This window comes from Calliopsis andreniformis, chromosome 3 (genome assembly GCF_051401765.1).
Source record: "Calliopsis andreniformis isolate RMS-2024a chromosome 3, iyCalAndr_principal, whole genome shotgun sequence".
NCBI lineage: Eukaryota > Metazoa > Arthropoda > Insecta > Hymenoptera > Andrenidae > Calliopsis > Calliopsis andreniformis.
This window is the reverse complement of record NC_135064.1, coordinates 21,366,370-21,381,415: the sequence shown is the minus strand read 5'-3', so window position 1 is coordinate 21,381,415 and position 15,046 is coordinate 21,366,370. Positions and strand designations below refer to the sequence as shown.

General features: G+C 41.2%; 1 protein-coding gene across 1 annotated transcript in view; it reads right to left on the bottom strand.

Moving 5' to 3' along the window:
• LOC143177516 (uncharacterized) overlaps nucleotides 1-3,088 on the bottom strand; it is a 32,370-nt gene extending 29,282 nt beyond the window's left edge. The window contains exon 1 of the mRNA XM_076375465.1: nucleotides 2,988-3,088. Within this exon, the coding sequence (XP_076231580.1) occupies nucleotides 2,988-3,008 (21 nt within the window). The 5' untranslated portion in view covers nucleotides 3,009-3,088. The remainder of the gene's footprint in view (nucleotides 1-2,987) is intronic.
• Nucleotides 3,089-15,046: the final 11,958 nt, after the last annotated feature.

Sequence of the window (15,046 nt, the reverse complement as noted above, 5' to 3'; positions counted from 1 at the left end):
TTCTGGGAAAGGGGCAGGTCGTGAGAGCCATGGACGTTCGAGTAATCGTTCTTGGGACCTATAATCATGCGCATCATCAGAACGCTGACATATATTCTATGCCAGCATTTTTTGTTACTAGGTCTTTGTTAGGGAAATGCATATTTCAGGGTACTTCAAGACTCGATGTACATACTTCAATGAAGCAGTTAGTACGAAGTTAATAGAAGGCTTCGATGCAGTGAAGCATTTTTAGAAATCAAAGTTAATTTTGTAATTAACGAAGAACATCGAACAGAATTGATATGACGATAATACTTGTAACACAATTTCTTGGACCTTTAGTGACAAAGACAATACAAAATTACCTCGAATACTCAGTATTTTGTAAACATCAGCTTGCATGGAATAGAAGCTTGCAAGCGTTAGCAGCCTTTGAACGATAATGTTAATAGAGTTCATTTACATTCCATAATTACACCAAGCAAGCAGTTTGTGTGTGGATTATGCGCAAGGTACAGCGAGCAGGCTATGTGCTCTGACGAAGGAACGAAATCTAACAAGGATACTCATTTGTAATGTAAGCTTCTGTTCAACGTAGCGATATAATGATCGGTGCTTCAAAGAAGCGATTCTAGCTCACGGACATGAATAACATTATAAATTGTTACTCCACTGAATCGAATTAAACGATTACGGATAATTCCTATTGATACGATTATTATTCATTATTACTGGATGAATAGCTGCTGAAATTTTCGAGGCTTTCACAGGGTGGAATATTATTATTTATGTTGTTCAAAGGTGCTAAGTATGATATGTATATGTTATTATTAATAATTTGACAATGCTTGCAGATGTTCCAGTCTGTTTACTACAGTAAAGAAATTTTCCTGCTAGTTATCTACCAACAAAACTACTCCTCAAACCCTTCCTATAAGGACCCAAATATTCTACATATGAAAGAGATACACACATCACTAACAGCAGTTCCATCTACCATGTATGTCAAACGTGGTCTCGCCTAGAATCCCCTTAAGCAGATCAATGAGAAATACGGGCGTTCTCTAGGCTCACACAATTAAACGTCAAATGAAGCAACAGCGTCAGGCGTCATGCCCCATAACAGGCGTAAACTATTATGTCCGATCAACTGGGCGGCGTTAGATCCTTTATCGACAGCCACTTGTTAGACGGCCGTTTTTCGCGATAACGCGAAACACTGTCAGCTCTGGTACAGAAGCCGGACTCTCTCGTATCCCAGATGCCAGATAGCACGCGGCTAGTGTCACTTCACACGCCGTTGCATACGAATGCAAATCGTCGGCGTCCACTATGCGCCAGCTCGGCCATACATTTCGCGATGTACTCTTGTTGGAAACACGTGGTTAAATAACGCGGGCGACGTTGATTCTATCGGTCGAAAGGAAACTATGCTTATCTGAATGGTGACGAAGATTTTTCCTGCTAGACTAATGGAACGTCGAAGAAAAAGCTAACTTGAAGTAAATTTTACTCTAATCAGAGTAGTATCATGTTCATTTTGCCACATACGAAGAGAAAATATTCATGGAGAGTGCTTTTAGAAATTAAACCAGATTATAACTTCCTTGTTCACAAAAATAAGTAGGTATTAATAATTGGAGAAATGTTTGTATACCTTTCTTTTTAGAAAATACAGTTCTGTAGCTACAAGATGAAATTGTTGAGAGGAACTTGTGCTAAATTTGACTGTGGTTCGGTGGTTTCTGTTTTGATCATCAAGCTGAGTACGTTCGATTGCATATTCTGCAATTATTTTCACGATTAGTTTTCTAAAATTGCATACGTATATTTATACGTTCCATGTGCGCTCTCATAACCAATTTCAATAGAGCAACCAACTGGTAACATAACACCCACTCGATCTCTTTCGTAAACACTTATCATTTACAGCCGATGCACGCCAAGTTCGTTCACCCTACATCCCTCTTGTCTCTCGTTACACCACACGTCATAAACTACGAATTTTTTTCCCTTAAATCGAGTGTGTACACATTCGTACATAGACGTATCTCGAGAACAATTAAAAAAGTGCAAAAGGGTAAATATTGGAGCAAACCACGACGTGCCTTCAATTGGCCAAATACATACTACTAATAAAACTATGATAGGAGGACGTGTTCGAGTGGAGTACTGAAGTGAAGTGGAGCGAAGAAAATTTGCTGAAACGCTCCATCAGATTAGGAGCGTATTTCGTCAGGCGATACGAAACGTTCCTCTGCTTCTTTTTAAGCAACACGTTCTCGAAAACTCGTCTGGTCCTAACACCACATTGCCATGGAACACCAATTATAACTTTACCGTTTCGCGAGCCGTGTCGATTTAATGAAGACACCACGCAACTGGTTCGGGGGACGCGTAAACAATAGTTGGGCGGTGTGGCCAACCAAATGTCCCAACTAACCAGCTCAAAGTATAATTTTATGAAAATTTTCATGATACCCTAGATAATCAAACCCCAATCAAGCCTGTTTTTTTCTGAAAATCTTAACAAAGTTTTGTATACGTTTAAATTCTAGTAAATTTGTTACATTTAGATTCTAATGACCAGTCCTCACTATGTCTTAATTATTTCGAGGGTTAGAGTGACTTGAACCTATTGAAACCTACTTAAACTTGAATTTTAATATTGAACTCCCATTTCTATTTGAATTGAAGCGCGCGCTACTGAATGTATGTACCCAACTACTCATATCCCCTGAGCAGTCCCTTGGAGACCATTGTCCTAATGCTTTCTAGAGGACTTTTCATAAAACACGTACAATACATACATACAATAGAACGTCCATTAACCAAACTTCGAGTATTCAAAATTCCTCTCATTGAAGAGAATAAAACCAGCCATTAAAAAGATTCTTGAAATTCAAATCTCATGGTTCATCTCATAAACACGATCCTCTCCTTATAAGCATCAAGTTCCCCCTGTACCTAGAATCGAAGCGTAAGTTTGTTGTCTTCGCACTTACATAGCTCCTGTAAGACGCCATGGCCCGAAGCTCCCCTTCTCGAGCGAAAGCGAAAGGACGATCGGAGGGCGAGTGCTTCCGGTCTCTTCCTCGAGCCAGAATCACTAACCACCATCAACCACCGGCACCACCACCATGGACACCACGAAACCACCACCAGAGCACCAGCACCAACACTGACACCACCACCTGGACCGGCAGCACCGCGATTCGCTTCACCCGGACCGCGGATCGAACCGAAACGAGCGAAGGGAGGGCCACGTCGGAGGAGGAAGCGGATCGTCGAGGAGCGAAGGGGAAGAGCGTCGAGGTCAAGCGTGGCGAACCGATCGAGGAACGAACGGTTCGACGAGGCGTCGTCCCCGGCGGCACGGTCTCATAAGAGAAGAAGGAAGAGCGTTACGGAGAGGCGCTTCGTTTCGGACGAAGCTCGGACCCTGAAGAGCCGGCGACCCGCGAGGCACGCCGCGTTCCCTCTCTTTCTTCCTTCTTCTCGTCTCTTCTCTTCCCTTCGCTCCCGTTTCGACGCCAGTGTCCTCTCCTCCTCTCGCCGCCGTCGCTCCTCCTCGCATATCGGCTTCTCCCGTTCATTCGCTTCTTCGTTCAGTCGAGCCCTATTTTAAGAATAGCTTTGCTTTACGTCCTCTCCGTGCTGCCACTCCGCGCTGCCTCCGCGACCGCTTCCGTGCCCGAGCCCAACGCGCCCTGAACCGCGGCCTTCGAAGGGAGCTCCGCGAGGGAAACTTCGGTTGCGAATCTTTCGACAGATTTCTTGTCGTTGTAAGGTAGAACGACGTGTCACGTGTAAGCCACGTGTTTCTGTGTTCGAGATACTCGTGCGACAGATTTTTAGCTTCGGTACTATCTTGTGGAGTTTTGTCTTCTTGAACTCCTAGTTAGTAATTTTTCTGTTAAATCAGAGACGGTACTGATGTTCCATGTGATGGAATAATTTGATGCTGAGGACCTTTTATTAAGAGGGTCTGCTGGGACCCCACAATAAGGGTGGAGTGGACTTCCAGGGCACCTGTCATGTTAAGGGTTAACGATGATCCCCCTCGATGATGTCTTATCGCCACGCCGATCGGATGAGAAGTTTATTATCGCGTTGACTCGATGCACCATGGAATTAGGGTTTATGGAAGGGGAAGATTTACTGTATTCTATGATCATGCTATTGAATTGGTGAACTGATGGACGATGTAAATCCAAAAGCCACATTTTCAGGTCTTTGATTTCAGTGGATATAGTTCTGTGCACTTTAAGGTCTTTTTAAGGGCAATTTCTTTCTATGTAGTTTAACACATTTTGTCTTTGAGGTACAGACATTAGTTTTGAGATTATTTGAAAATGGCTAATTTTGGAATTGTACTGTTTTTCAACTCACCGACGCAATATTTCGGTATTCTATGGACTCGAGGACCATATGCAATGTGTCTTTGAGTTTCTGTCTGTAGACACTTTAATGTGTGATGACGACCCTTTTAGCTTCTGTACACATTACATCCACCTACTGTATTTCTTGAATTCACTCTGCACGATCGTTGTAACAAGCTTTTACAAAACTCTTTGATGAAGTTTATCTGCTTCCACTATATAATTTACAGAATAAAATAATAAACCAAAATAATCTTTGTCTAACAATAATACATTTCAGTTGATACACATTTTAAAACTTCTATAAGAGTACAATTTAAGCTTAAAGTTACAATGAAAGTATTATAAAGTTTACGATGTCACAGCTTTCAATACGATTTTCCCTCCTTTTAGATTCTGGATTGCATTGGTTTACTTGCAGGTATCAAAGAAATTGTATTTCAGAAAAGGGTTTGAAACGAAAGGCTCGCCCTTTGAGAGACTGTGTCTCATTCGAGGAGAGTATGCTTCGAGAAAAAGGACAGAATTATTCTGCAGAAGAATATTTTCTATAGAACCATTCTTTGTGAGCATCTCAAAGAAGAACGATTGTATCTTCCAAGAATTTCAGAAGTAAATTGTACCAGAAGACTTTAAAAAACAATTAGATTTATAATACCTATCATAAATACTGTAAAATACTCCACAAAACACAGCGACTAATAAAAACCATCAATATGTCTTCCTAAATACAGCTATTATTAAACAGGCTTTATTTTAAAATCAAAAGGTACTTAATACGAAAAAACTCACAATTGAGAAAATTGCATTATTTTATAACAAAAAGTCAGTACCTACTTTTTTGCCAATTTCGACTCTCCTTCCAGATACCCCTAGCCAAAGAACTCCATTAACCCCTTATCTACATATAATCTGCCACTACTCAAAACTAATCAAACTAATGTACTTCAGAAACCGAAAAATTAATTTCCAAAGCAAAGTTCGACACACACCATTTCCTCCACCTACAAACAAGTTCAAACCCACCATCTTCACTAATGAAGCACCTAGTACCCAACAATCCCAATAATCGTAGCCATTAATCATGACCACGCGCACTTACCCACGCCCAAACGCAGCAACAGCAACACTCTTCGCAACCGAATTTCAACAAGACGTCCACAGTAGCGCACAATATTCGGGTCGGTAAACGTCGAGGGATACGGAGGTCTCGGAATTCCTTAGAGGATTCTGCGAAGGAATCCAGGAGGCGGGGACAAACTACTGGCAAAACTACCGTCTTTGTCCAGGAAATGAGGCCAGTGTTGCCGCGGTACCGTTTCTGGCGACTGGATTCTCTGGACGGTCTCTTTGTGCGATTCCACGGAACTCCTCGAAAACGGAAACTCTGAGCGAGGGGGATCGACAGGGTGTGGGTCCCTCGAACACGGAGTCCGTCGGAAAAGGCGAAATAAAGACAGCGAAAACCGTCATTGTTAGTGTCCCTTCAGAACAACCCTCTCGCGAAAGTCTCCGAGAGCGAGCGAATTAAAGCGCCGCGGATTGTTTTGCTTCGAGGCACTGGATTTTTCTTCTCCGCCTGCGAGGGAACGAGAAAGCTTTGCCTGGGCTACGGCAAGCTAATTACGAAGAGCTCGAGTGTTCCTCAATGTGAAATTGGACCGCTGGTCTGAGAGAGAGAGCTACTTGACTAGGGTATCGAAATCGTTATTAGACGATGCATAATGCAGAGCCAATTGAACAGGCAGCGATTACCGAAGCAAAGACGCCTGGTGTCTTGAAGAAACTGGTGGAGGTTATTGGATTATTTCTAGCGTTCTGAGCGTTCTCGATTGTGCTGCTTGGAGACAAAGGTCTGGTTAATTGAGTCTAATTTTGTTGCAAGACTGATTTCTCGAGTTCATTAAAATGTATCGCTGATTCTGTGTAGAGGATGATCTTGTTATGCTCTGATAACAAGTGAGTTCTAAAAAAATTAGTAAAGGATGATCATTTATATTCCTAAAACCTTGAAAGAGATTAATTTTCATGGGTAAGAAGTCTCAAGTTCAAGAGCAAATTTTTTGTTCAAAGTATTTCGATTAACAAAATGATAAAACACAAACTGAGTCTGACCGTGAAAACAGCAAGTATCGAGAGTATGGTTTCAAGGTCTACCATACCCAAATTTATAATTCATACATCCCACGAATCGGATTTCGTGCTGCCCACTTTCGAGGAAACGGAGAACGAGCCAAGAGACGAAATCTCGGCGCCATGAACAGCGACAGATAAAGTCCCAGTTGCTGAAGAAATCAGAGCACCGAGTTATCGATAGAGACTGCGCTCGAGCTTCCAGGTGCTCGGTTTCAAAGCTTTCTAGGTCGATGGCGCCACGAGAAAGTCGTCGAAAGCTCTCAGAAAAACGAAAAACTGAAGGAAGGACTAAAAGAAGAGCACCTACTATTTAGATACACTTTTGTGGACACAATCTACAGCTCTCGACTCCTCTTTAAATAATCAATAATTAAACATTGCATCGATCTGTTTTCATATGTTACGATTTGATGGTGATTCCTCCACGTCCCTGTTAATCCTCAATGTACAGTCGAATTTAAAGCTGGAATCAAGTGACGACTTTGACAAATCACGTCAAATCTGCCGGTGGCAGTGAAAATGAACCGTGGTCGTCGGGCCGATGTCACCGATTAATCTCAATCAGGCCGTCGAAATCGCGGAAGGCGAGCGGCTGTCGTGCGCCGCTGCATCGGTTCAGTCCCCACGGTTCAGTTCCACCTAGAAATATTTTCGTTCCCGATATAGAAGCACCGGCGTATAAATACTCGAGGAACGGGCAATAAAAATATCGGCGAGCGGCACTCGGAGCTTACGAGCGACTCGAGTCGAATCGACTCGGATCGCTGCGTCGCGATCAGTTCCAATTTCATATTGGATCCACTTCTGAAGATGACCCTTCATTTCCGCGACACTTTCGACGTCGCGGCTGAGTACACTGAAAGGAATCAGTTCACTTGAGTGGAAAAAGAGATAGATAGCTAGATATAGAGAGTGTGAGTTACGTGATAACTCATGCTTCCATCTTTTCTGCTGATAAAAATGGGTTTAGTAGGTGAGGCAAATGTCCCAATATAAGGGTGCTTAAGATTAGTAATGCCATATGGCGGGACAAAATGTCTTCCAGCGACTCCATAGAGTAGAAGGGTGGGGGTGCCGCAGATAGTGGAGTCAAATACTGTGTAGTACCCTCACTCTTCTATTCTATGACGACGTCACTGGAAGACATTTTGTCTCGGCATATGGCAATACTGCTTAAGATGTCAAATGTCCCAGTAAGTGGACAGCTGAGAAATGTATGTCCCGATACTTGAGTTATATCCTAGTAGTTGAATATATTTTATGATACTAGTTATATTTCGTTTTTAATTTAGTTTAGTAAATTTCAGAATTTAAATTTAAAATTAAATAAAATTAGCGTTAATATTCAAATACCGGAGCATTTATTTTATATCATGGGTATGAGAGTCATTGGGTGATTCAGGTGATAATGAAGAGATGAGAGAATTAAGGCGAATAAACCTGAACGTGTATATGTATTATTAACTGAAGGAGGGAATGAGTGAAATCTGAGAGTAGTAACTAGTAATTGAACGCATTAATTTTGGTGACGAATAGTTTAGGATTAGAAACGAAATAATACAGTGAAAGAGGAATTATTTTTATGGTACTCAAATTATAAAATAGAATATAAAGGCAATATTGAAAGCACTTTTGCACAAGTTACTTAAAAAATTAAATAAAACAAGGATTATTACCATTGGACTAATTTAAGGAATAACACAAAAATAGGACTTGAAAAAAATGGTACAATTCTATGTCTGAACTAAAATTATCAGCATAATAATAAAAATGAAAAGAGCGAAATAAGAGAACAATAATTCAACTCAACAAAACACGAGTAAAAAATTGCATGTTAAATTAAAATTCATAAGACGATAAATTGAAACATAAGATCATCAGCAACGAAGATATAAGAGACGGAAACTAAGAGAGTCGCTCGTGAAGAGTTTAACGCGTGACCGAGGAGGGATTGATATTTCATACGTTTTAGCCCACTTTCTCATTGGATACAAGTGTACACTGTTCTGGACAGGAATAGAGCGAGTTAGTCATCTTGAGTTTCTCGTGGTAACGCCGGAAAGCTTTGGCCAAAGATTTTTCGTGGCGATTTCGGCCGATGAGTCAACGTTTCCCAGCCCAGTAGCATAGACTATATCACGTGCCGATTGGTTGCCCATTACGTGTCCCATATATTCAAACCCAACATCTAATACTATCACTCCTTAAATTCAGAAAGCAACGCGAGGGCTGTCAAACGTTGACACTCATGTTCCACGTCACTGTCTGCAAATGTTTCACATAAGACGCACACGCCAAGGAAGACAACCATCATACCCTCCAATCATTTTGAAACCAATCCACGAGACGACACTTTCTAACTTTCTCCGAAAAATAAAAGAGACCGTGTCCGTTTCCCCTAGGAGTCGAAGCTTCCTCTCGCGTAGAATTCAGACCGTTTAAAATAACCGATCAGAAAATAGCTCGGCGGTAAATTGAACGAAGCGATATTGGCTAACGTTTCGCGTTTCATATCTCCCGACTTTGTGGAAGTTTACAAAATTTTCCCTTGGCACTCGGCACCCGCGCGTGTACCGCTGCAGCGGGATTAGAGTTCGCGTGTATCGCCTAACGCGATCCCGAATTACATCGTTAGAATCAGGCCAGATCCCATTGTTTATGGTCGGTAAGGGTATTCTCGGAGATGGTATTGTGCTCGAAACGATGCAAGTTAATGATCTCCGATGACCTAAATTCCGAACGTCGATACCCTGTAACTTGTGCTAAACGCGCATTCGAAATCCTCAAAGTCGATCAAATCGCTCCTAAAATAAGTCGGTCGAATCGGTTATTAAAAACTCTGCAGATTCTTCACCTGTCCCGTCATTATTAACAGATTTTCTGGGGACCATTCTAGGATCCACCTGTTGCCTGCTTCCTGACTCGATCGACTGGCGTAATTATAGAATAGCAATGGGTATAACCGGAGCTAATCACGAATTACGCGAACTTGGGTGAGGTTTCAGAAACTTCGACAGAAGAGAGAAATGGAAATATTCTGATTCTACGTTATGAGTGCCTCTCCATCATTTTTTTGTTTCCTCAAATCTTCAAGACTTCAGAATATCAAATTTTTTATAATTATTTTTAAATTTTCAAGATTTTAAACTTTATTTAAAAATTTGAACGCTTTTTTATTTTTGTTTGAACACCTTTATTTCTAGTTCCAATAGCCAAAAAACATAACTATAACCAAGAAACTTTCGAAATACGAAATTAATAAGTTTGAGAAGATTCAATAGAAGAATTTGAGAAGATACAAATGGTTTTCTATCTACCCTTCAATAATCTTCATGTTGCAATCCTCTTGAAACGCAAGACCACACAGTAATGATTTCTAAATCTAGAGAGACAATTTTCCATTGTACCATCCATCTTTTCCCGGAATATATAGTAACTGATGAAAGATATAATGATGGTAATAAAGGAACTAAGAATAGAGATCTCCCATTTCCAAAAGCATCGACAGCGCATTATCGAAGGCATAGGGTCAAGTTTGCCCAGCTCGACCGATAGAGCCGCTCTGTTTACAAACATTAAACTCATGATCGAGAAGTCAAGATCTTTCGATACGCAGTGTCTAAGGGAATTCAAGTCGAATGAGAGAGTCAGAAAGGGGATATATTTAGAAAATTGGGGCAGTGTGCTTACCCCAGAGTCTCGAAGATCATTATAGGTCTTTTTATGCGACCCCAGAAAGGCGAGACGTTTGTTCGGTGGATCGATGCCTTTCTTCATTCCCAAGTGTCCCGGAGTATATCAAAGCACAATAATTGTGGCAGCATCAATTACCTACGTTACATAATGAGATCGCAATGAAGGCAAAAACAAATTAATCTTGATGGACTTTTGAGATCTTGGCCAAGAAAAATATTAATGACTCCATTCAGCTTGGCATACATTACACTCTGATATGATCTAAAGATGCTTCACTTCTCCGAATAATTTTCAGAAATTTGCTTTGATGCTGCTAAATTGCGTGGCGTTGACCGAGAAGTTATTACAGTGCATTGACTTGAAATTTGAACCTCAGTAATCGGGTTATAACCAAGGCAATATTTTGATCAAGTTATAAATGTTTATTATTATAAAAACAGGTCAGCAGTTTAAAAAATAGTTTCTCCGTAGAAGCTATAATTATAGCATAATCCGTTTTTAATTTTATTCTATCTAACTGAATAAATGAATGTTCATTAATTATACAGTAAACCTAAATAAGAAGTTAAAGTGCTCTCAAGAGTACACTCTCTATGTAACTCCTGCATCATTACTTAACACAGTTGTATAATATATTCTCCATTAATATTAAAGTTTAATCACCTAGAACCTCATATCTTTTCCACACCTTTATCTATCAAAAGAAACTCATAAAATCTTAGAGAACGCTCAAAGAGAATATTCTTCCTTCAACTACTCATAGTCATCTTTCCATATCCAATGGACCTACATTTCAAGAACCCCCCCAGAAAAATACAATGCTGTCTCGATAGAAGCTCGAAGGTGGACTCAAGTTTCCTTGAAACTATTCTTTCCCTTCTTTCCCTTTCCCTTGACTTCAAAAATTCAAACCCAAGTCATTGTTACGAAAATTGATTTCAGAATCAAATTTCTGATTCTGAAACATTTCTGATTCTGAACATTTGCAAAACTGCAGTAGTAAACTAATTATTTAGGCAGCATTATCCGAAAGCCATTAATACGAGTAACCCTGTCCTCGAAAGTCTAAAAGCTGAAATCAAAAATTACTATCCGCCAAAGAGAGATCCTCCAACCCATCCCTATGCTCCTCAGCAACCCTTCCCAATTTCCCATTCCCTCCTCTGTAAACAAAGTACACACGGTGCGGCCCAGTTGGTAGGATGTCTCGGGCCGTCGCCAAATATCCGGCGAAACGTGCCGGTGCGAATTGGAAACGCGGATACGAGGAAGTTTCTGCACGAGTCCACATAGGTGTATACCCTGCTGGGCTCGAAACTCGCCGAGGGAAAGAACCAGAGGGGCGACAGCGTACGGACGACGTCGAGGAAAAGAGAGAAAGAGGGAGTTATTCTGGTCTGAGGTCTTCCGACGTGCTTTCCGATGCCTGGAATTCTCCGCCAGAGGGAGCCACGCGACCGTCGACCAGAGTGGGGGAGCAAGGTGATGAAGAGGACGCAGAAGAGAAGGGGCCAATCTCAAATTACTTGTGGAGCTCCGGGCTAGGTCGACCGAGCATCTTCGCCCACCATCGCTCGGCGACCTTTTATAGACACTTGACGGGAGTGGGGCAGGGTGGGTGGTCGACAGAATTTTGTGAAAACTGCAAGTTTTAGCGGGAAACTGTCCCCGTGTTTTCCACCCTTTTCGTCGTCGTTGTATGCTTGTATCTAGGGGAAGGGGAGGGAGGTACCATGTGGGTGGGAATTGAATGCAGGGAGCAGAGGGCTTCGGAGTGGAGACACTTTGCGATGTCTGACTGTTTCGAGTAAATAAAAATGGATTATGGGATATAAATACGGGAGGAATTCACGGCGGTGGGAGTGTGATGGTATGCTAGTAGAATGGGAAGCTCCTGTTTCAGACGCGGCCAGTAGTGAGAGTAAACGAATATGGCGGAGCTGGTGCCACGGCGCAGAAAACAAATGAGCTGGTTTGATCTATATTGACGGGGAGAGGTTACTGAGAATATTGACTTTCGGTTTGAATGCCACGGCGTGAAACAGTATTAAAACTGAGGGAAGAAGATGGAAAGGAGGAAATCTTATTCCACTGATACTTGGGTCTAAATGCACTATCTAATATATTACTGTCCTTTCTCTGTCAATTTCAGTAAAAATAAATGGCTCTTCGAAAGCTTTTGCGTCATTTTACCTTATTTTTGATCGTTAGACAGAGGGCTGGTCCAAACTAAACAACCATCGTAAATAACACGATAGACATATGTTAATAACAAAGCCTCATTGACAATATAAATAGCAGACCAAATTAGCCACCGACCTCTTCGATAAACAAAGGTAGTCCAAATGCTACTGACTATAATAGAAACTGCGGTTTTAAATAAATTCCGAGAGTATCCAGCAAGAGGGTATTGAAAGAGACACCAGCGTCGACGGAAACGCGTCTGACATTCTCGTCAACCATCATCGCTTCAACAACGTTGCCGAGTGTAAATACCGAAAGTCTCCTAATATTTCTTGCAGGTTTAAGAAATTCTAGAAATTCAATCGACAATGTATGCTTCGTCAAAATAAATTCTCCTCGATTGAGTCATCGAACAACCTTTTTCGAAATTATCGCAGCGATTACTACCCCTATTTATAGAGAAGAAAAATGCTTATTCACATATTTAAATATACATATACACTATCGTGCATAAATATTTCGACACTTTTACATTATTAAAAATGCATGGAATACACTTTTTTATTTATAGTTACTCATATCAAATGTTATTCTCATCAGTATCTGTAAATCTTATAGAATAATCGTCTAAAATAAAATCTGTAACGAAAACTATACTAGAGAATTTTAGTTCAAGTGTATTATATACTTTTCCTGCCTTGATAGTGTCCAAATGCTTATTCACGGTACTGTATGTAGAGATACATTTTAGGAACAAATATAATTATAGATTATACTCCTAACGCAGTGAGTGTACGCGTAAAAAATAGTCACGGATGACTCGGCAGGTCCAAAACGATTTTGGCCCCGTTATGACAATAGTTGGTGACGTTTCACGATTGTAACACTGTTTGAATGTTCACGCCCACGCTAGTAGGGAAGTGAGTAAGCCAACAACTCCTTTCATCGATGGCTAATCTATGCGAAGTGATGACCCTGTAGCTTTTCAAGTACGGTATATCTAAATCGGTACGAAGAGCGGCGCAGTTGCACGACTGAATGTTAGGCGAATAATTCCGCGCCGAGAGGCATCAGACGTCGGGGCTAATTCTAATTCGAATAGTCGGCAGCGGTTCGCGCGGTTTCGAGCGTGTATCGATTTTCGATCGTGGACCGTACACCTGTTGAGTTGCATGCCCTCTGTGGGCTACTTTCCTTCTCTCACGCGATGGAAACACCTATGTTCTTTTCTTGCACGCGTGAACTATGAATTGCTATTGTCTCGAGCCTTTTTTCTCTTTAGAGGAGTCTTAGAATAATTTTAGAATATTATAGAGTATTAGAAAAAATGTGATAAATATCAATTTCATTTACCAAAAAAAAATAGAATGGGGTTTACCTATGTTATGTATGTGTTTTATAGATTTATGTAACTATAATGTTGTTAGGTACATGAAGTTTAGTTTTTTTTAAATCTAAACATTTCTATGGCTTCCTAAAATAGAATTTGTTCTTAGAGGAAGAGGGACAAAATACTTGCGAGCATATTCGTTGGTAGGACGCGTGGGATGAAATACTGTCGACTTATAAATCAAAGAATTAACATCAAATACTATTTTTAACATCAACAGTAATACGTAGACGATGTATGTCACCTTATTCAACTACGAAATTAAGTGCACTACCAAATTATTATTTCGAACTTTCGTAAGGAAAGACATATGAGTAGCTACAATGCAGAATGCAAAACAATGGTGTCTAGAGTTATTTTAACTTTCCTCATTCGTTGAACTTACGCTAGTTTTCTCAGATTATAATGAGTCATCATCAATAACGCGTCTTTTCAAAATGCATATTGTCAACCCCCAAAATAGACGTATTATCAAATTATTTCCAATTCTTGTAACAAAAAATCCTGATTCAGTCTCTCTTTTAGACACCTTTGGGTCTAAAAATATTCAAATTCTCATATTACTGACTCATCCCTTAAGCATCGTCCTCCATTCATCAACCCACCGATCATCTCAAATCTACACTCAAGATGAATAAAAGTGTACCAACACTTCTACAGAATCAATCTCCCTACCATTTACATAATGAACAGCCTACATGAACGACTGTCAACATTGTTCAGCTTCTCCAAAAAATAAAGTAGAACCAGAAGCGCCTAGAGTAAGTAGAAACGTGACATTTTCTGAAATACAATTGACGCTGAATAGGGCACTCTCTTATCAAAAGAAGAGGTCGGTTGGCAGGTGCGTTTAGGAAACGTGGACGTCGAAGGAACGACGGTGGTCGTCGGCTGGTGGTTCCCCTCGACGGACGACGAGGACGAGGAACAACGCGGCGATGACGAGTCGCGGCGGTCGCGTGTTCCTGGTGGGGGCCGACGATCTAGCACGCATGCGTGGAACCGTCATTTTGACGAAGCCATGGAGCCGCCGGCGCGCCATACGAACGACGACGGGTCGCGCACTACGAGTAGGGCGCTGGTCGGCTCCGAAACCCCGAAGAAGAGAAGAAGGAAGAAGAAGAAGAAGGCGGAGGAAGTGGTAGCGGACTACGACGATTTAAATCAAGACGACTGAACTTAGCACCAGCCAGTGCATCGAGGCGAAAACCGAAAGTTAGCGAGGCAACCGAGGAGAAACGAAACTCGGCCGCGAGGAACGTGGGATCGTCGAGCG